Below are 19731 nucleotides of genomic sequence, written 5' to 3' on the forward strand. Positions count from 1 at the left end.
CGATAAACGTATGGTGGGGACAGCGTTCCTCGCTTTTGTATTCGTAGTTCATATTTTGTCCATATCTGTCGCTAAAGTCGCACACGCTTCGAACAAAAGAAATAGTGAATAACCTTAAGAATCGTGAGAGATGCATTAATACTATGTTTTTATGTACGAATAAAAGAATGTTAGAAAGTGGTAATATAAATACATGGTTTTATTTTATTATTAAGTGAAAATTAATATACATCAAAAGATATGGTACGGTTAATGAAATAAGAATGTTATTCTTGTTTGATGGTAACGTGATTATTTTTAATTCTAATCTCGAACAGAAATTATTTTTTTTCTCTTTAGAGAACTATTTTTAAAACATTTATTATTATTATTATTATTATTATTATTATTATTATTATTATTATTATTACTATTATTACTATTATTACTATTATTATATAAGCAGATATTGTCTTAATAAGTGTTATATGGTTCTAAATGCCATAAAAGCACTGAGCATCGAGAATAATGTCTGGAAATTGCGAATCATTATCAAAGCCTATTATGTACAAGTCACAATTTGTTGGTATTGATGACGAACCATGCAATTCAAAATGTTTATTCTGTGAGAACTCATTTATTCTTCCTACAAATGAGAAAGATTTCTTAACGCATTTGTTCAAAGAACATCGCCTTGTCATAGGCGATGTTTGGAAAATAGCAAGTTTGAAAAGGTAAGGATTTATGACTTGATATGTCATATTTGATATATTAACAAAAGTATAATGTTTCGATTTGTTTAATTAGTTATATACATTATTGGGGCAATAGATTCAAAGAACAGCCCATAACTGATTTTTGTACTACATTATTAATGGATTGTACATCAGATGGGAAATCAAGTAAAAACGAAAGTTACTTTTTGCTTTCTGATTGTATCTCAGAGGATAAAACATTAAGAGATGAAATATATAGGGTCAAACTGGTAATGCTTGTAATAACACAATAAGAAAAGACACTTAATGTAATATATATATATAAAATTAAATTATATATCTATACATGCATTTTCAAGGAATGGGTACTAGCAAAACAATCTGAGGAAAGAAGTGATACTAGCTTTACACGTGGCTGTATGTTTTGTAAAATGAACTTTTCCGTATCACGTATTATTTATATAAAACATCTCTCAGAGAAGCATAATTTGTATCTTGGAAAACCAGAAAATTTAGTTTTTATCGATGAACTTTTAGATAAAATACAACATAGTATTGAAAGGTAATTTAAATATTATAATTATTAGTATATTTCTAATAATATAAAGATCAATCATAAGTAATATTCACTCATAATTTTTTATATTATGATATAAGTATTTTAGACATATCAAAATATTTTATTTTTAGTTTAATTTGTATATACTGTGAAAAAGTTTTCAAGGATCGTACGGCATTGAAAGAGCACATGCGTAAAAAGTTACATAAACAAATAAATCCATACAATAAAACATTTGATAAGTTTTATATAAGTAATTATTCAGATCCCAGCAGAACAAGGAAATATCAAGTAATAATTACAATATCATGTTTGTTCATCAAAGTTAAAACTTGTTCTATCTTTTCTTATCATTAGATGTATGTTTTTCTTTTAAGAAACATTACAAATACACTAAAGATACTGGATTAAGCAGTGAAAGTGAAGATGAAGAATTGTCATGGTCTGATTGGAATGATGAAAGTATTAGTATATTTTGTTTATTCTGTAATCATTCTGATAAAGATTTTCCTACTATTTTACAACATATTAAAGAACGACACAATTTTGACTTTAAAGAGGCATCAAAAGATTTAACCTTTTATCAGAAAGTATGTATATTTGACATATTTATAAGATAGTTTTTATGCCAATGAACAAATAATAAGATTAAAAATGCGTAGGTAAAACTGGTAAATTATATAAGGGGGCGAATTCATATACAATGTTGCATTTTATGTGAGGAAAAGTCAGACAACATATTGGAACACATGAATGAGAAAGATCATTACAAAATACCTAAACAATATATATGGGATCAACCAGAGTTAGTAATTAATTTTCAATGTAGATCAATTAACGAAAAACATCTCCGTTATAACATGAAAGTTACATAAATTTTGCTTTTCAGGTTTTATTTCCCTATGAATGAAAATGATTCATTTTTATATAATTTGGATACAGATAATGACAGCTCAGAAGAAAATGATATTGAAAGTACATTTAAAGATTTATCTGTTACATCCAATGATAATACAAATAGTATACACTGTTAATTTTTTAAGAAATAATTGAATATATATCAAATGAAATGTTATTGTTTTCATGATATCAATTTGATCAAGTACTTTTTGGTTATATTTTTTAGTGATATTTTGCATTTTCTATTAAAGAAATTATATATTTATAAAAAAAGAAAAAAATTATTGAATTACTATTATATGTATAATAAATACAATGTCAACTAAAGGACTATCATCTTATTGCAATTCATATGTAATTACAGTAAATAACAGTGACAAAGGGAGACTAATAGGAAAGGATTGTTTAGATTATTCAGATGATAATTGTCTTATTAAAATAAGAGTGGAAGGTCTTATCACCACAATTGCTTTTCATAAAGCAAGATTATATGCACAAAAGCTTTATCAATATTTGCCACAGAAATATGCTGTACCACAAATTAGAGAAATGTTTCAAGTAGACTGGTACGAATATCATCAAAAAATGAAAGTGGTAAAGAGCTGTCTATATTCATTAATTTTTTTAAATGCAATATATTTATACAGTTGCATTTTTTTTTTTTATAGCGTGTTGGTGGTAAGATGTGGGCCTTAAAAAGACACGTTGCAGTCTTTATAAATGATGCGTTTATAGGCAGTGATATTGAATTTTTAAATTATCTCAACGAATTGTATGTTTTTCATATGCCAAAAAATATTGGATATTATGAAACACATATTGGAGAATACTATAAAAAATTTATTAAAAAAACAAAGGTCAATTATAATATGTATGTGATAATAATATTCATATTTAATATTGATTATTCTTTTAGAGAATTTACGTATATTTCACATTCACTTTGGATGGATTCTTAATAGGTTCCCTTTTATTCATGGTATAAGTTATGAATCACATATGATTATTTTTAATATATCTTAATTTCATTTGACTAGTTTAAAAATAAGAAGAATATTTACAGTTATATTCTGACTTGCTCCCAAAAACTTGTAAACATTTTTTAAATTTTTGTACTGGAAAATATGAAAGTATAAAAGGCTTCAAAGTATCGCATTATATAAACACTTACGTTCATCGTATAGTCAAAAATGGATGGATTCAATTTGGTGGCAAGTATTAAAATGAAAATAAATTAATTAGTTAAGCATTGTTTTCCCTTTAATCATCAATGTTGGCTATACACACATATTACGTTAGATATTAAATTGAACAGTACTAATTTTAACAAGGCTATAATGCCTACGATTGCCGATGAATCATATTGCATACCTCACAATCGACGAGGAATCTTATCAATGGCAAATAATGGAAAGCACTCTAATAAATCTCAAATCATTGTGTCTTTAAAACCTAATACATGGATGAATCATTATTATGTTGCCTTTGGGTAAGTGTCGAAATACATATATAATAAGTGCTATTTTATTGAAGAACAAAATAAAAAGTAATGCTTAATGATGGATGATATTAAAAAAGACAACTAGTAGACGGTATCCAGACATTACAAAAAATAGAAGATATTCCGACGTATTATGAATCTCCTCTAAAAAAAGTTATTGTATCTCAATGCGGTGAATATACTTTAGATCATAAACCCAAAATGGAAGCAGAAACAGATATATTTCTTGTTAGTATCGTTACGTCATCTCATTGTACTTACATATCTTATTAAATATACTTTGACTATTAATGTGGATATATTTCTTTACATATATTCATTTAGGAACGCCAACCATGGATAGATGTGGGTGAAAATAATATGGTCCATCAATATCCATACAATACTTATTCAGATATTTCTGTATGGCTTAATAATATAACTGATGAAATAGACATTCGCGATACACCATCTCTTCTAATAGCTGAACGATATTTAAGCAGTCTATATTGTCTTTCCATGGTTTACTTATCAGGTTTACCTTTTAAACAAATAATTTAATTTTTGTAATAGAAACTTATCTCTAATATATATTTTAACGACGTTCATATTCTTGTCTGTTAGAAATGAACACAAGCCATCTTGAAAAAGATCAAGAACTTTATGAAAATATAGATCTTAATTATAAGTCGAAACTATGTGAATTATTAACAGGCTTTCGGCCAGAAACGATGAGTAAAATAGAAAAAGAAATTTTCATAAAAGAACTTTGTAAAATCATTATTTCATATGTTTTAAATTCTGTCCATAATAAGGTAAAGATAGATAAATAATAATCTAGTTTAGAAAAAAATTATCAATTGCAAGATTTAATATGTAACTTTTAAAAAAACTTTTAGTCCTGTGTATTAAAGGATACTTATGGAACTCTACATAGAATATTAGAATATGCTTATGACATTGCAAGAGCAACTATTGCCAAATTAATAAAGCAAGACATCAATATTATGGACACCAGAGCAGAAATCAATAAGTATGCAATATTTACTAAATAAGAAAAATTCGCAAATTATTTCTTTCTTTCTTTCTTTCTTTCTTTCTTTATAGACTATTTAAGATACAGCACCAAGATGATAAAAAAATTACAGATTCCTCCTTGTCTCTTATTGAAAAAATATTGAACAAATCTATACTTCATTCTTTACAGTCTGCAAACATTGTAGATTGTGATTGTATTTAACAAACAATGCAACATCTACTGAAAAACATTCCCTTTATTTTATACTTAATTAAAATCACAGATTTTTAAAAATTTAGACTTATATTTGATGATATAATTGAAAAAATGTAAAAAACACATGATCAATTAACATTCCAAATTATATACAATAATGACAATAAGAAAAATAGAATTTAGCGTGTTATTGCTTTATCTTGGAGAAAAGTTTTTTACCGCGTCCCTTTGGAACTTTTTTACTGCCTATACTTTTTATAGCCGTTTCTTCATCTGGATCGCATTTATTATGAATCGAGTTGTATAATATTTGTGCATCACTTTTGTTTCCAACTATTTCAAATAATTCATCCTGTATATATTATATCAAATATTACTTTTATAATAAATATTATTATATTTATTATCGATCTTAACGATACGAAATAATAATAATAATAAAGGCCCTAAAATTCTAAAGATACACGAGTTCACATTACCTTCGTAAATTTAATAAGATGATCAAGCGATTTTCCTTGATTTAAAATTGCGCATAAATTCTTAGAATGTACACCAGGTAATTTGGCAATGAAATCTTGTATGTGAGGATTATACTTTTGAATCATCACTTGTTTATCTTCTGCATTTTCATTTACTCCAATCGTGACAGCCTTTTCAGCACTTGGCTGATCTCTACCGCTCTATATCAAACAAATTCATTACTGAACATTGATTTTATTTTACGTCATTGATATGTTACCTTCAATTCCTCAAACAATTGTGCAGATGCATGCGGACTTGGTGACCATACGAATTTTAATTTAGGAAAATGTAAAGTTAGCAATTGCAATTTTGATGTGATTGCAAAACTTTTAACATCTTTGCCCATGTAATAGCAACCCTTAAAGGAAGAAAATCTTTTATATATTTTTTGATATAAAATGATATAATTCGTGTATAAAATATTTAAAGTAAAATTGATCAATATAATAATGAATAATGATTATATATACCTGGAAACAGAATGGTTTGTTCTGATCAAATTCGATAAGAAGCATTGGTTTAGAATAATGTCGAGTCATAGCAACAGCTTGATTGTATAATCTTCCAGAATTAAGAGAACCAATTAAATCAGATACACTTTTTCTTTCAATGCAAATTTCTGGAGATAGAATATAATCTCCAATCTAACATACAAAAATATGTGTGCGCATAAAACAATTGGAAAGTTTTAAAGCACACGTTATATTATTATAACTTACAGCTAGAGTTACTGGTTCAATCTGTATACCACGAGAATGTAAAATAGATGGCAGTTCACTATTAAACTCTCTCATGTCAACTATGATTTTATTAATAATATTTTTCTGATTTTCTTGATCTCCCTTGCGCGTATTTTGTTCCGTTTCATTGCCTGACTGTGCTGCAAATGTCAAGCAATCTTCTGATTTTCCATCTTGATCTTCAGGTACAACCATTGTCTAAAAAAAAAAAAAATATATATATATATATCCATAAATATACTAATTATCCTAAGATTGAAATAATTAAATATACGAAAAATTTTTACTTTTTTAGTATTGATTAAGACATGGAAAGCTTCTTTTTCTCGTCTTAAAGCTGTTAGATATTCCTGTTCTTCAACAGATCCTCCATAAATTAAAAAATATACTTTTAAATTTATCGAAGGATTATTATTTTGGTATATCTATAAAAAAAAAAAAAAAAACGTTATAATAGTAATTATGTCACAATTATTGTTATTAAATATGTACAAGTTATAATAATACATTATATACATACTTCTAATTGGCGTACGGCTGCGATGTCAGCGACATACATTATTACATTGCTAGGCTTACTTTCCTTTAGCGTTCGTTGTAATGCCATTGGATCACCATCTTTCTTTAAAGACTGTACAATGATTATGGGTGCAGTAGTTGTAATTGCTGTTAGATCTAATTCAGTCATCTACAAAGTCACACATTATATAAAGTAATATATTACATATATATTTTTTTAATTCGTTAACGAATATATCATTGAATATACTTGAGAACATTCTTCAAATAAAGTTTCATGAAGCTCGTTTTCTGGATTATTAGATTGACTCTCTGTAATAGCTTTTTGCGACAATGTCAATACATAACTATCTTGCGTATCCATTATCTCTTCATCTTTATCAGATTCAGTTGTTGACTTTTCATTATTCTCGACAATATTACTTAAAAAATATATTATAAGTATAAACGGAAATTATATATAAATTACAATAGATATTGTTTATATAAAAATTATTTTCAATAGCATACCTTGATTTGTTTTGAAGATTATCACGTTGGAGTTTTTTATGCGCTTCATTAAGTAAATATTCATTAGCTCCCATAGTTAAAAAATTTTTTAATTGATAACACGTTTGCCTATCATGGACTAAAACAAGAACTTTCTCTGGATTTTCATTATTATCTTCTTTTCTTCTATCTCGTTGTATCTCAAGTAATACTTCACTCAATGCAATCCATTTTGGATTTGGTTCTGGCTTTAATTCTGATTGGAACAATACATTTCAATACTATTTGTAAATAATATATTAAGATTGTTCGTGTGTGTATGTAAGACAGACTAATTCATATTTTAGCATATTTAAAGCATATACATTGATTTTAAATTATAATTACCATTTTTTTCTGTGTAAACCCTTTCTTTCGCATATTTAAATAGATTTTCGACTGCATCTAGCATTAACCATCCTGAACTTTGCATAGCATAATCCATAGTTCGTAAACTATTTAATGTAGAATAAAACGATACACAATCTTTGTATGTTAAAGACCTGTAGATACAATTAATATTATTAAAATGACATAATGAATGACTTAAAATAATAATTGCTGTTGCAATTTTTTCTATGTAATATAGTTACATGAGAAGTCCTCGTAATGTTTTCAAGTCTGATAACAATTGTTTTGTACTGGAACTAAGTTGATGCCAAACAGGATCCAATTGTGATTGGAGTTGCTTGTGAAATTTTTTAGCTATCGCATTTTCAACTGTCAATTCTTCTAAATCTAACTATAAATAATATAATTCTAATGTATATGCATTTTTAAATTAAAAGATAGATAATTTGAACTTAATACATACATATTTATTTATACGTTTTAATTCTTTCACCACATAATTCATTGCATCTAATAAAGCAGTTTGAATATGTAACATTTTTGTTGTAATTTTCACGTGAAATTCCAAAACTTCAGGCTGTAATAAATAAGTATTCAGTAATTTATAAAATTTTTATAAGTAACTAATTTATTTACCTTAAGTTTCGATAAACTGTTATTGACAATCGTGTGAAAGCGAGGCCATAGATATAATTTTTTAACAAAAAGAGTTTTCATTACACGTTCTACATTAGAAAACCCAAAAGTAAAAGATAATGCCGAATTAGAAAATGCTTTGATAAAACCAGTCTATAAAGAAATTAGAGAATCAAGAATAATTAATATCGCTGAATCGCAAATAATCAATATTAATGATTATAGCTTATACATATATATTATCTTTTCATCACCTTATTTGTTTGTCTGTACAATCTGACTGCAAACGCTTCTTGATATGAACGCAAAATGTTATGAGCTTTATATACAAGAATTCCAGTAACTAAGTTTAGTGGCACTCTATTTTTTAATAGGTCTACGACTAAAATTCGGCCTGGCACAAATAATATTCCACCTTCTAAATACATCAATTCTCTGTAAATAATAATGTTAATTAAAACTGCATATTTATAAAATATACTTTTCATAATAGATAAGTAATAATTCGACAATTAACAGTATACCTTTCGTTGGATGTACATTGACCTGTTACAATACGAGGTAAATTTTTTATACCTAAACCTTGTAATTCATCTATAAAGTATCTTTCATCGTGATCTGTAGTTCCCAAAACAATAACAAGATTTCCAGGATCTAAATAGACTTTTAATATATTTACAAATACAGTTTCTATACCCAAACCCCTAAATCAATAAATAGTTTATAAATAAATGTAAAGGTTATAGTGAGAGAACATTAACATTTTGAAATATAATATAAAACATTTACTTTGCTGTGATTACTAAGCCATCCTCATGTAATATCTCTAGAAACATCTCATTTTCATATTCCAACATGATTAAATGTATATATTTCACTATAATAAATTGTTATTATATCAGAGCAATCTATTGTGAATAATTATACGTGTCATTAAAAAAATATTTCAAATAATACATTGCCAATAGACCTCATAAAAGTAACTATAAATGTTGGACTTTTCTTCTGTAATATAATTCAACAAATATGAAAATGTTTATGATAAGTTTAGCAAATATTTTTCAAATTATACCTTGTTATCACTATCCTTGTAAATATTCTCTACTTTTTGATCATAAGTTGTCTGATCATCCATTGATATCACTTCGTATACCAATAAAGTATATTTACTTAATTCATGCGAAGGATGTCCATACACTCCTATGCTAACAGGCCTTTTGAAACTGAAAATGAATTGATAAAAAGAAATTAAAACTGTTTTTATCTCATAAATTTTTTAATCGACTTTACAAAAAATATTTCAACGTACTTGTCTGGCACAACTATAATATCTTCTCCGCAAGTTGTAGATTGCAGACTATAGTGATCTGGTTCATAAGTTGGTTTCGCCGTTGTATGTGATGCATACAAATCTGCATCTCCAGTTCTATAGTTATTAAGATTATACTTAGTGTGTTATAAATTGTTTAGAGATGGACATACTTGACAATTTACTTACTGGGATATTAATAAAATTTTTATAATACCTTCATACATTAAGCTATAATATTTGTAAGATCCACCTGATACATCGTCACTAACATAATGTAATAATTCTTCATTCAATGACAAAATGCAAGGTAGCTAAAACAGAAATCTTCATGTGTTTGATAAATTTGTACAAATAAATCATATAAATTTTATTATATCATAATGTGTTGTAATCAAATATTTAATACATCTCCAATTTTAATAAATAAGATGATAAAATCATACTTCAAAATATTCTAATATTAATTTGTCTTACCAAAAGCAAATTAAGAAATATAATCTTCATAGTACAATGTTATTCATCATTGTTGAAAACAAAAACAAAGTTGTAATATTTCTGAAAATTTAATAACAATTATTATTTCCTATAACATAACAATTATATTTTTTTGCAATATTTATAGACGCAATTGTGATACCAAGCAATCATGGAAAATTGCAAAATTTAATTTTATAAATTAATACATATAGAGTGTCGTAGGAATGCATAAAATTAGTGTATATCAAGCACGAATCACAAAAATCAAGAGAAACGACAAGAAATAGTTATGACTTGTGATCACCAGGTGGAGATTAGGTTCGCCATTGGAAAAAAATTGCAAATTTTATTAAGTTTTAATTATTTAACAAATTACAATAAAACATTTGAAATAGAAATATATTTTGATAATATTTTTTGGATAATTTTTAATATTTTTGAAACAATTTCTTCAATAAATATATTTCATCTACATGTACAACCATAAACAGTTTAGGTCTTATTTGTAATAGATTATGGATTTCAGAGGATGATTAAATATTTAGTTTAAAGCAATTTATATTGATTTATACTTTTTATTGAAAATTATAATTAAATGAATTTCCAAATCGAATAGATTTAAATAATATATCAAGACAAAATGTTTCATGATGTTATAAATTTGAGTCATATAGTATATATACGCGAAGAAGGTACTTTTGGCGCTGGTTTCGTTCGTTTGTGGAGTGATCGTTTTGTGTACTTGTCCGTTATTAATAATAAATAAGAAAATTGATATTCGAACAGAAATATATAAAATCAATTTCATTACAATTCACGCAGGTATATAATTACAATAATAATTTATTAATAATTCATTAATAATTAGCATATATAACTAGCGTTTAAAATACATTGTATATGATTGTTTCGAAACATTTTATAAATACGTCACATCGCCATGACACCTCATTATTGAGATATCGAAATTGTATTTTATTTTAACAATGTGTAATAATTTAAAGTTGATGAAAAAACAATTGGTAGACGGTAAAGTTTATCGTTTATTTTTTGCAATGTTTCAAACTCATTATTATCTTGTAAGTTTCCGCAAAGAACAGTATCCATACAGTAATATCTGAGTAATCAATATTGATTGTATTGTGAACATTATTGTTAATTATTGTAAGTAATCCAAGCACTGTCTACAATTGTTGATACAAGTTGTTATTCAAAGTTGTTAATTATTCCATTTTCATCGAAATTATAAATATTATTTTTATTCATTTACTCAATAATTACGAGTAATTTTATTATTATTAAAAAAAATTTTTTCTTTTTTTTAATTCAATTTGTAGGTATCAAGTATTGTTTTCTCAACTTTCGAGTCGTCCAGTTGTTGTCATCTGAAGCTAGATGGCGCTTTTGTATCATTGAAGATATTTTAAGATGAGAGGTCAGTAAATCGCAAAGAATGTCAAAAATATTTCTTAATTTAAAGAGAATCGTGTATATGAATGTTTGCAAATCTTTTTTATTACTATTTATTGCATTTAGTTAATTAGAATACGAATGGTATATGCAAAAATATACTGGCGAAATTTTGTTTGTTACGTTATCTCACGGAATAAATGAAAAAAAGAAACATTTAATTTAACGTATTTAATTTATTCATATTTAGTTTATCTCACACAAGTATTTATTATTTAAAACGAGATTAGAACAGCCGGTTCTAACGGATGTAACTTGATCGGACCATTGACGCAGTTCAATTTTACAACCACGGTACACATTATTTTACATGCGTCTTGTTGCCATAGAGACTAGAGATGCATATACACGTTATCTCTTTTTCTTTTTACATAGTTAAAATAGCTTATCGTAGGGTGACGATAATTTTTAATTAAAGCAAATAATGCATGTTCCTTGGAATATTATCAAATTATCGAACGTTCTACGACAATGTCTTGCTAGCTCGGAGAGTGAGAGAGAGAGAGAGAGAGAGGGGGGGGGGAGAGGGGGAGAGAGCTCTTGTTCGTAGACCCTTTAAAACGCGCTCACCTATCCTCACGATCATCTATGATATCCGGTGCATCGCTATCAGTAAACGGGGTAATTACTTCTTTGCAACGAAAAGGGCTCCCTTGAACGTACATAACGTGGGGAGCTAACAATGAACAATTAAATGATTACACTGCTTTCAGTTATCGTCGGGAGGATAGAATTGCAACGATAAACGCCGCATCTTTCACGTTGTTGTGGCCTTTTCTTTTATTTAATAACGAGCTTATAACCTTCTATACCATTTCCGAGTAATTGAAAACAATTTCTCATGGTTTTCCGCGTGAAGAGGAGAAACACGGTATCGATCGTTTCAACGCGTCGTCCTCGTCCTCAACGTCGACTCCGGTCGATAACGAGGAAATGCGAAAACACTATGAGTAAGAAGAAGGTTCTACGTCCTCGTTCAATTTTTTATCGCTCAAGGTAGAGTTTCGAGTGGACGGATTAGTTTAGAAAACTCTTTCTTCTTTTAGATAGGACTCGAGATTGAATTATCGCTTCTCGTTTGTCGTGAACGAAGGAGGCTTCGTAGAGATAGGAAGAGAGAGAGAGAGAAGTGTGTGTGTGCATGCGTGCGTGTGTAAGAGAGAGAAAGAGAAAACCCCTTCCCGGTAGAGAATCTACGAAAGGAGAGAACTCTTCTCCGATCTTCTTCGGGCGTCATCGGTATTATCCGCATCCTTCGAACCGCGACGCGCCCGGTTCGATTCCACGAGCGCAATAGGATAGGCCGTCCTTTTTCCCCCGCATCGACGTGTGTAAGCAGCCAGACCGGTAACAGTCCCTCTCTCCCTCCTTGGGGTGTAAACAGGGTCTATGACGAGTCCTCTCCTCTCGGTGGAGGAACGAAAAAAAGAGTGGCGGACCGAGGAGCGGGGGAGAGGGAGAGAGAGCGTTCTCTCCGTTGCGTTCGCTCAGCGACAAGGAGGAAGGCGCAGCGACCGAGAGAGCTGTGTGAATCGAGCCTAAGGGCGAGGAGAGCACGGTGAAGGCTCGCCGCCGGTGCTGGTGGGAGAGGAAAGGAGGGGAGCCTGAAAAAATGTGTAGGTGCGCGCGCAGCCGCTTTGTCTCTCTCGTTGGTGGTGCTCGCGGCGGTGGTGGGGGGGGTGGCATGGACCACGAGGGGCCACAGGGGTCCGTGAGCGGAGCATGGCGACTGCATCCTTTCAGTCGGCCGGTGAACCCGCGTGCCGTACGGTTGTTGTCTCTTCGTTTTTTCGCACCGCCCGTGCGTTTTCTCTATCTATCCTTACGTTTCGCGCTTTCTATCTTTCTTATAAGTCTCTTTCTCGGCTTTCAGCTATAATCGTTTGGTTTTTTTTTTTTTTTAGAGTGATCCCTAGATTCTTCGAAGCTAGATCGCGTGTGACATTCTGATCCTCCATCGTCGTTATTCTCGTAGAGAAACGCACGCACACGCATCGTACATGCGTAATCTCTTTCTCTTTCTATCTTTCTTTCTTTCTTTCTATTGACGCTCTCCGTCCGTGGTTCCTTCGCTCGAAGATAACAACGAGAGAAGGAAGAATCCTCCTCGCAGGACCTTTTGGATTTTTCTTCGACTCGTCGTCATTCGTCCTCTTCGTTGTACACGGGCGCTACGCCTTTGAGAACTTCTCCTGCATGGTAAGTGACAAAAAGTCAATTACTTCTTAAATCGTCGTCGTCGTCGTCGTCGTCGTCGTCGTCGTCGTCGTCATTAACGGCACTCGGAACGATTTTTTTTCATCTTCTCAATATTATTAGTACCGTTGGTTCGACTTCGAATGATCAAAGGATATATATATTTTGAGGTGGAGGAAGAAGTAGAAGAAACGGATCGTTGAAACGAGAAGGGAAGTTTTTCACACGTGCAACGAGTTTTCTCAAGCGCGCGCGCGCGCGCGCTCTCGAATGACGCAACGAAGAAAGAGATGCGCCGCGTTGCTGCCAGATAACTTTACCATCTTTACCGCGTCTCTTGTTTTCGTACGTATCGCCATGAGAGATATATATTCACTTTTGAGAGGATGAAAGAGGGATCTCGAGAAGTGCTCTCCTCTCGACACGTGCGAAGAAAGGTCTTTCTTAGGAAAAATAATGTTACCAAAATAAAGCACCGGCGGGAACCTTTGTCTTTATGTACAGAAAACGAATTTCCTTTTTGCAATGGAAGAAATTTTTATCGTTAAAATGTATCGTTCTTTGGATCACCATACAATGGATCAAAAAAGATCGAACATTTGTAATCTTTAAGAAGAAAAATGCGTAAAGTTTTCAAACGAGCGATTAAAAAGAATTACCATCGATTTAAGATATTACCCTTGAACACTCGCGAGAACATGGCGGTATCAATTTAAACGTTGTCGTTGTCAATTGTAGCTTTCTCGATTAATGAGCGGGAAGTGCGATACTTTCGATAAGAACGTCGAACAACCGTTACTTTCTTATTTTTCGTTTATTCTTTTCTTTTATCTTATTATAATATATCGATGAAAAGGAAATATGTACGGTATCGATCTGCCGTGATCTTAGCCGAGGGTTTTCACTCTGTCGTCGGCATCTCGCATCACTGTAATTATCCCGATATCGTTGTTATCCCGACCATATTCGACATAGGAAACTTGTAATCGGTAGCTGATCGTGGCTAACGACCGTGATGTTTTAAAATTCTTTAAGAGCTCCGGATTCACTGTAATTACAGTACATATATAATGATAAGCTGGATACAAGTCGGCGGCATAGACTTACTAAAGCATACTGAAACGCACAGTTTCCCCTTCGAGATGTGTTTTGCATGAGAGAAAGAGAGAGGGGGAAGAAGAAACATCGGTAACGTCGTTTTCTTCCTTTCCTTTTTCTTTCATCGACGTGAAGGAGAAAAAGGAAGAAGCCGCGGAAAGAAATTATGGGTTGCTAGAAAGAAATCGAGTCTCACCGGTTAGAGGGAGAGAAGGTAAAAACAAGAAAAATGAAAACAAAAAAAAAAAACGAAAAAGAAATGGCGCGGTTATTCGCGTGCGAACACGCATTGGCAATTTTTAGCGTTCACGTTTCCGCTCGCGCCAAGGCCCATTCATGTAATCTTGGTCCTCATTGAGAACAAAGTTTTCGTTTCTTGTATCGACAAGGCGACAACAATGTATATATACGAGTTTGCAAGTACGAAGAGGTAAGTTCTTTTAATTTCGACGTTTAAGATCATGCAATGCCGAATTCATCGGAGGTGAAATCGTCGAGAGAGGAAATTGGCATGGTTCGTGCTGAAAATGTCTCTCGTGAAGATGGCGCGAATTTTGATCTTCAGGGTCATTCGTCCGCCCTTGATGTGTGTGTGTGTGTGTGTGTGTGTTTGTGTTTGTGTGCGCGTGTGTGTAAGAGAGAGAGAGAGAGAGAGAGAGAGAGAAAGAGAACCAACCCTCCTGAGTTGTGCCAGCACTCCAACACTTACTGTCGCAATACGACAATCGATCTCGAGGCTGCCGACTACGCAGCATACATTTTCGTGCCTCGTTAATCTAGTTTGTCAGCTTGCTCGGACCGTCATGAGTTAAATCGTTGGTAATCCTGCTAATCCAGCGAGCTCTTATTTTATCATGTCGGTGGACATTGGTGACAGCAGCAAGTAAAGGGAAAGCGCGATAGTACTCGATGATTACGCTCTTCGATTATACATACGAGCGACAAACGTGCGAAAAAAAAGAAAAATAAATAAACACTTTTGTAAAAGTTCGATGTAAAAGTACGATGACTTCGATGAGGAAATACTTAGGCAATGATTCTAAAAATCACTTTTGAATCGTTTAATTTAATTTAATTTAATTTAATTTAATTTAATTTAATCGAGTCTCTTGTCTATATCAATTTTTTCCTTAAAAGGTGAAAATTTTCTATAAATAACATCATTCTTCTTTGTTTTTTCATTGATTATATCGATTATTGAGCGGGTCAGTGATTAACTTAGGTATCTTAGTTTCGCTATCGCTTAGTTTCGTTGTATATATAGTCGAGCTACAAAGATACACGATCGATAGTCGTGCGTTTAAGGTTCATGCACATTGGTATATCAGGGAAAGCTAATGTTTGTAGATCTTATCGACCGACCCTTAAACCTACGAGGCTAAGAATAAATTATTATCGTTCGAAGACGTGCACGAGTACGTACGAAGACGTAACAAAATTTTATTTCATTCAGAGAGATCGCTCTTCAATGATCGCGTAAGTACGGCCATGAATCACGAGATGTCCGAATATGTATGATCGATCTCGAGACTTTATCCTTATGTTCCAAATTGATCTATATTTATAGTATCATTGCACGCGGCATGTCGCGTTTAACTTTGAAATCTACGGAATCGAACTAAGTTTTGAGATTAAATAAGTTCCGAGAATGAGAGAGAGAGAGAGAGATGCAGAGAAAGCTCACGAACGTATTTCTCTTTCTCTGGATTTGTGACGACGAGTCGGATGTTTCCTTCGTTTCATTATTTACGCATGTGTATACATGAAGATCCTTATTTGTCCATATTTTTAAATTCAGGTTCACTGACTCAAAGCAATACATTTTTTTGCTCCCAACTTTAGCTTGCCTCTCGCTTGCAACATCTTGAAGCTCTCGTACTACCTGACCCTTTATACCTGAGTTCACTGACGCATTCTCTCTTCGCTCGCGGGCGGTCCACGCAGTATCCACTTCTTCTTCTTCTGCTTCTTCTTTTTCTCCTTCTTCTCATTCTTGTTTCTTTTTCCTTCACAAAGAAGTCGCATTCTGACCGCTTGGAAAATAGAAACCCTCGACGGAGTTTAACGAACGCACGGTTTATCGGTTCAATATTCATATTATCTATAAAGGATATATACTATAAGGACCGATGTCGAACGGTAATGATTGGTTTCGTTTTTTTGATTATCGCTTAATCGTATCGAAAGATCGTTCGATTTCTCGAAGAAATCGACTACGGTGGTCGACTCGTGACGACTCTTAATGAATTTAGAATAGCAAAAATTTATCTCGTAGAAAAGACGAAGCGAGTACGCACACCTGCGCATTATCTCTCGCCCGCAACTCTGACGTCATTAAGTTCGAAACGACTAACTCCGCATGGTTTATTGGTCGCGCACGTTTATACGTCTTGTTACATTGTAGCCTCGCAACAGGAATCGGAACAGGATCGTTGCGAGGAGGTAGAGAAGGAGGAGGAGGAGGAGGAGGAGGGGGAGGAGGAGGAGGAGGAGGAGGAGGAGGAGTGGGAGGAGACGACTGGATATTGTCGAGGCGTAACAGATCAGAGTGAAAGTCGAAACACGATTCCGGTGCGGGCTCTCCGCGTATCTCTCTTCTCTCGTAGCAAGTACGAAGAGAAGACGGAATGATTCTCTCCTATCTTTCGTCTCTACTTCTCGAATATACCGAGGGAGTTAAAATATTCCTTTTTATACAATTAAACGCCTTCACGCCTTATGGATTCGACCGTCGAAAGGCTTATTGTGCAACTTTGTTCTAACTCGGTGAATTTTTCCCGCGTTACCGATTCCCCCTTTTCGGATTACTTCTTCGTGAGGAAGCAAACTTTTTACCTTCCATAAGCGTACAACACAAATTCAATTATAATTTAACTTTAATCAATGTTTATCTTGTCGTTTTGAATAGTAATACCTTGGCTTAGGAATAAATATGATTAGTTTGGCCATGGGAAATTCTCTAAAGAGGAGCTAACGAGAAGAAAAAGAAGACAATAGATTTTTGAAGGATATTTCAGTGGATCAAACAAAGTCCAAGAACGCGACGTTCTTTCGAAGGAATCAAGGAAAGTGAGAGTAAACATTATTCTCGATCGAATCGGTCAAACGGGGACGACCAGGTTTTTTAAATACTCTTTTTGAGTGGTTTCTTTTTTTAGTTGATTTTGACTCGGCGCACGTCTTTTATCTCGATTTTATTTCAATGTTTCTCTCTTTTCGAGCTAGCGGTGACGTACGCATTTCTCTCTCTCTCTCTCTCTCTCTCTCGTTTCGTGCTGACGTCCCATCGACCGCCTGTAGCGTGTACTTCCGATTAACTGGTCAAGCACTCGACGGTACTTATGCACTTAGGCTCGGCGAAAGGGTGCTGCTCGCGGTGTTTCGACGTCTATTTTTATCACGAGTTCACAGTGGGTCCGATACTCCTTCCGTTACAGTCTATCTCTCTCTCCCTCTCTCTCTCTCTCTCTCTTTCTCCCTTTCTCCGTTTCTTCCATCAGCTCTGAAAGCTCTTTGATTTCTCTGCTCGCGCGATTCTATGAAAGAAGCGTCAAAAAATATCATCGTTTTCCTTTCTCTTTGTTCGTCACGTTTCTCAATTTACGTGCAAATTGATTGTCAAATGTTTTTATACAGAAATCATTATGATCGACATTTTTTTTTAATTACTTTACATATTGCGTGCATAGGTTTTATTTGAGAAAGAAATCTAGCCGGAAGAAATTTTCGTATTTGGTAAGACGCGTCGAAAACTCATCAGGTTTTTTTTTTCATTGAACAAATGCGACGATTCTTTGCGAGAGGAAACAAAGTAGGAATGAATTAATTGCTGAATCAGAAATCGGACGACAGCTGTTAAGATCGATGACTCACGATGACTACATCCAAAGTTTGACAACGGCACGTCAGCAAATCGACATTGCTCCCCTTCCGAACGAACTCGGTGGGTTTCGCGTGGGCTGTTACAGAAGGACATGCTTTGGATTATTCGAACGTGTCTTAATTTATTGTCCTGCGCAATTGGGCAGGTGTCCGATCGAAAAGACTTACTGACCCGGAATTATTGGATCGGAGATCAAGAAAGAGCTCATTGGATTGACGAATAACTTTGAATTGTTTCGAACGAATTCATAAAATGACAGAAATAATTTAACATCAGATTTTAACGACCATACGTCATTTTAAGGAATCGTCTGAACAAGTACTACTTATACGTATCTTGAAAACGAGAAGTGGAATTGAGAAAAGAATTTTGTCGATACTCGATGGAGATCGCGTAGGCGATTCGCATAAAGACTTTCACGATTATAGATACATCGTGGCATAGTACAATCGTAGGAATAGTTTGTCTTTCTTACTATAGAAAAAAGTCGCATGGAGGACGTTGCGCCGTAGAGTGAAACAATGGCTGGTATTCGGAGCGTGCATTTATTTAAATCGGGGAGAGCAAGTGTTGCTCCTTGCGGATGGACTGCGCAGCGAAGAGGTTAAATATATCTGGCCTGGCCTAAACGTTCCCTCTATCCTCATTCCTTTCGAGCGCCAAGCTAGTCTCCGACTCTCCGTTAAGATTCGAATACGACTTTTCGAGACGAAGAATCAGAGAAAGAAAGAGAAGAGCAAACTCCATAAAGTTTTCTCGAATGTTCTGGAAAAACACGATGCGACATCATTCACTTTCATTGAACCCCGTTTGCGAATGGAGGAGAGATTAATTTTTCCAATTATGAAATATGCGATAGGTTAATTTTTTTATGCGAATTTTGTTTTGTTTCTTTTTCTTTTTCTTTTTCTTTGTTTTTTACCGGCATAAAGAATAAAAAAAAACAAGCCGCGGCAGTTTGTTTTTTATTCTTTATGCCGTTTATTTTTCGTCCATATCAATTTGCTCGTCGATCGGGAAAATGTTATTTTTTTCTTTTTGTTTTTCTTATTTCCTATACGTAAAGCTGTTCAAACGAAGCCAGAACCGGTTGAACATTTCTTTTTGTACATGTGTCCATACATACGAGCA

At 32.7% G+C, this 19731-nt stretch overlaps 5 protein-coding genes across 16 annotated transcripts in view; 3 read left to right on the forward strand and 2 right to left on the reverse strand.

The window, feature by feature from the left end:
- Positions 1–34: 34 nt before the first annotated feature.
- On the forward strand, positions 35–2402 carry LOC124950359 (zinc finger protein 277). Of its 5 annotated transcripts, none has more exons than XM_047496921.1 (8): positions 35–180; positions 446–713; positions 787–964; positions 1055–1257; positions 1386–1545; positions 1632–1844; positions 1917–2059; positions 2144–2400. In XM_047496921.1, exons 2-8 carry the CDS (start codon positions 508–510, stop codon positions 2286–2288), a joined length of 1248 nt encoding a protein of 415 aa, XP_047352877.1. In that variant the 5' UTR covers positions 35–180; positions 446–507; the 3' UTR covers positions 2289–2400. The 5 variants fall into 5 exon arrangements, with proteins under 5 accessions (XP_047352877.1, XP_047352880.1, XP_047352881.1 ...); XM_047496924.1 differs by having other exon boundaries at positions 39–180; positions 443–713; positions 2144–2401; XM_047496925.1 differs by having other exon boundaries at positions 59–282; positions 811–964; positions 2144–2402.
- On the forward strand, positions 2327–6356 carry LOC124950360 (probable inactive peptidyl-prolyl cis-trans isomerase-like 6). Its single transcript, XM_047496926.1, is given in 10 exon segments — positions 2327–2748; positions 2823–3011; positions 3071–3133; positions 3218–3365; positions 3454–3643; positions 3733–3883; positions 3980–4253; positions 4310–4449; positions 4534–4667; positions 4742–6356. Coding segments are annotated over 10 exon segments (1701 nt in total). The 5' UTR covers positions 2327–2469; the 3' UTR covers positions 4875–6356.
- Positions 4891–9378, reverse strand: LOC124950355 (DNA repair endonuclease XPF). Of its 6 annotated transcripts, none has more exons than XM_047496908.1 (17): positions 9237–9378; positions 8954–9072; positions 8689–8868; positions 8419–8599; positions 8165–8317; positions 7992–8105; positions 7771–7919; positions 7526–7680; positions 7160–7394; positions 6900–7071; positions 6651–6818; positions 6418–6555; positions 6110–6328; positions 5861–6034; positions 5608–5748; positions 5348–5548; positions 4891–5220 (listed from the first exon to the last, which is right to left on the reverse strand). In XM_047496908.1, exons 2-17 carry the CDS (start codon positions 9019–9021, stop codon positions 5056–5058), a joined length of 2613 nt encoding a protein of 870 aa, XP_047352864.1. In that variant the 5' UTR covers positions 9022–9072; positions 9237–9378; the 3' UTR covers positions 4891–5055. The 6 variants fall into 6 exon arrangements, with proteins under 6 accessions (XP_047352864.1, XP_047352866.1, XP_047352865.1 ...); XM_047496910.1 differs by having other exon boundaries at positions 8954–9041; positions 9237–9370; XM_047496909.1 differs by lacking the exon at positions 9237–9378 and adding an exon at positions 9122–9140 and having other exon boundaries at positions 8954–9041.
- Positions 9098–9980, reverse strand: LOC124950601 (UPF0669 protein C6orf120 homolog). Its single transcript, XM_047497559.1, has 5 exons — positions 9951–9980; positions 9663–9787; positions 9474–9590; positions 9237–9387; positions 9098–9169 (listed from the first exon to the last, which is right to left on the reverse strand). Exons 1-5 carry the CDS (start codon positions 9978–9980, stop codon positions 9098–9100), a joined length of 495 nt encoding a protein of 164 aa, XP_047353515.1.
- A 3186-nt stretch (positions 9981–13166) lies between these two features.
- LOC124950517 (dual specificity tyrosine-phosphorylation-regulated kinase mbk-2-like) overlaps positions 13167–19731 on the forward strand; it is a 124738-nt gene continuing 118173 nt past the window's right edge. For 2 of the 3 annotated variants that reach the window (XM_047497307.1, XM_047497308.1), the window contains exon 1: positions 13168–13622. The gene's annotated coding sequence lies outside the window, so the exon portion shown is untranslated. Of the gene's footprint in view, positions 13623–19731 lie in introns of all 3 variants that reach the window. The other variant, XM_047497309.1, reaches the window with a different exon arrangement.

This window comes from Vespa velutina, chromosome 7 (genome assembly GCF_912470025.1).
Source record: "Vespa velutina chromosome 7, iVesVel2.1, whole genome shotgun sequence".
Lineage (NCBI taxonomy): Eukaryota > Metazoa > Arthropoda > Insecta > Hymenoptera > Vespidae > Vespa > Vespa velutina.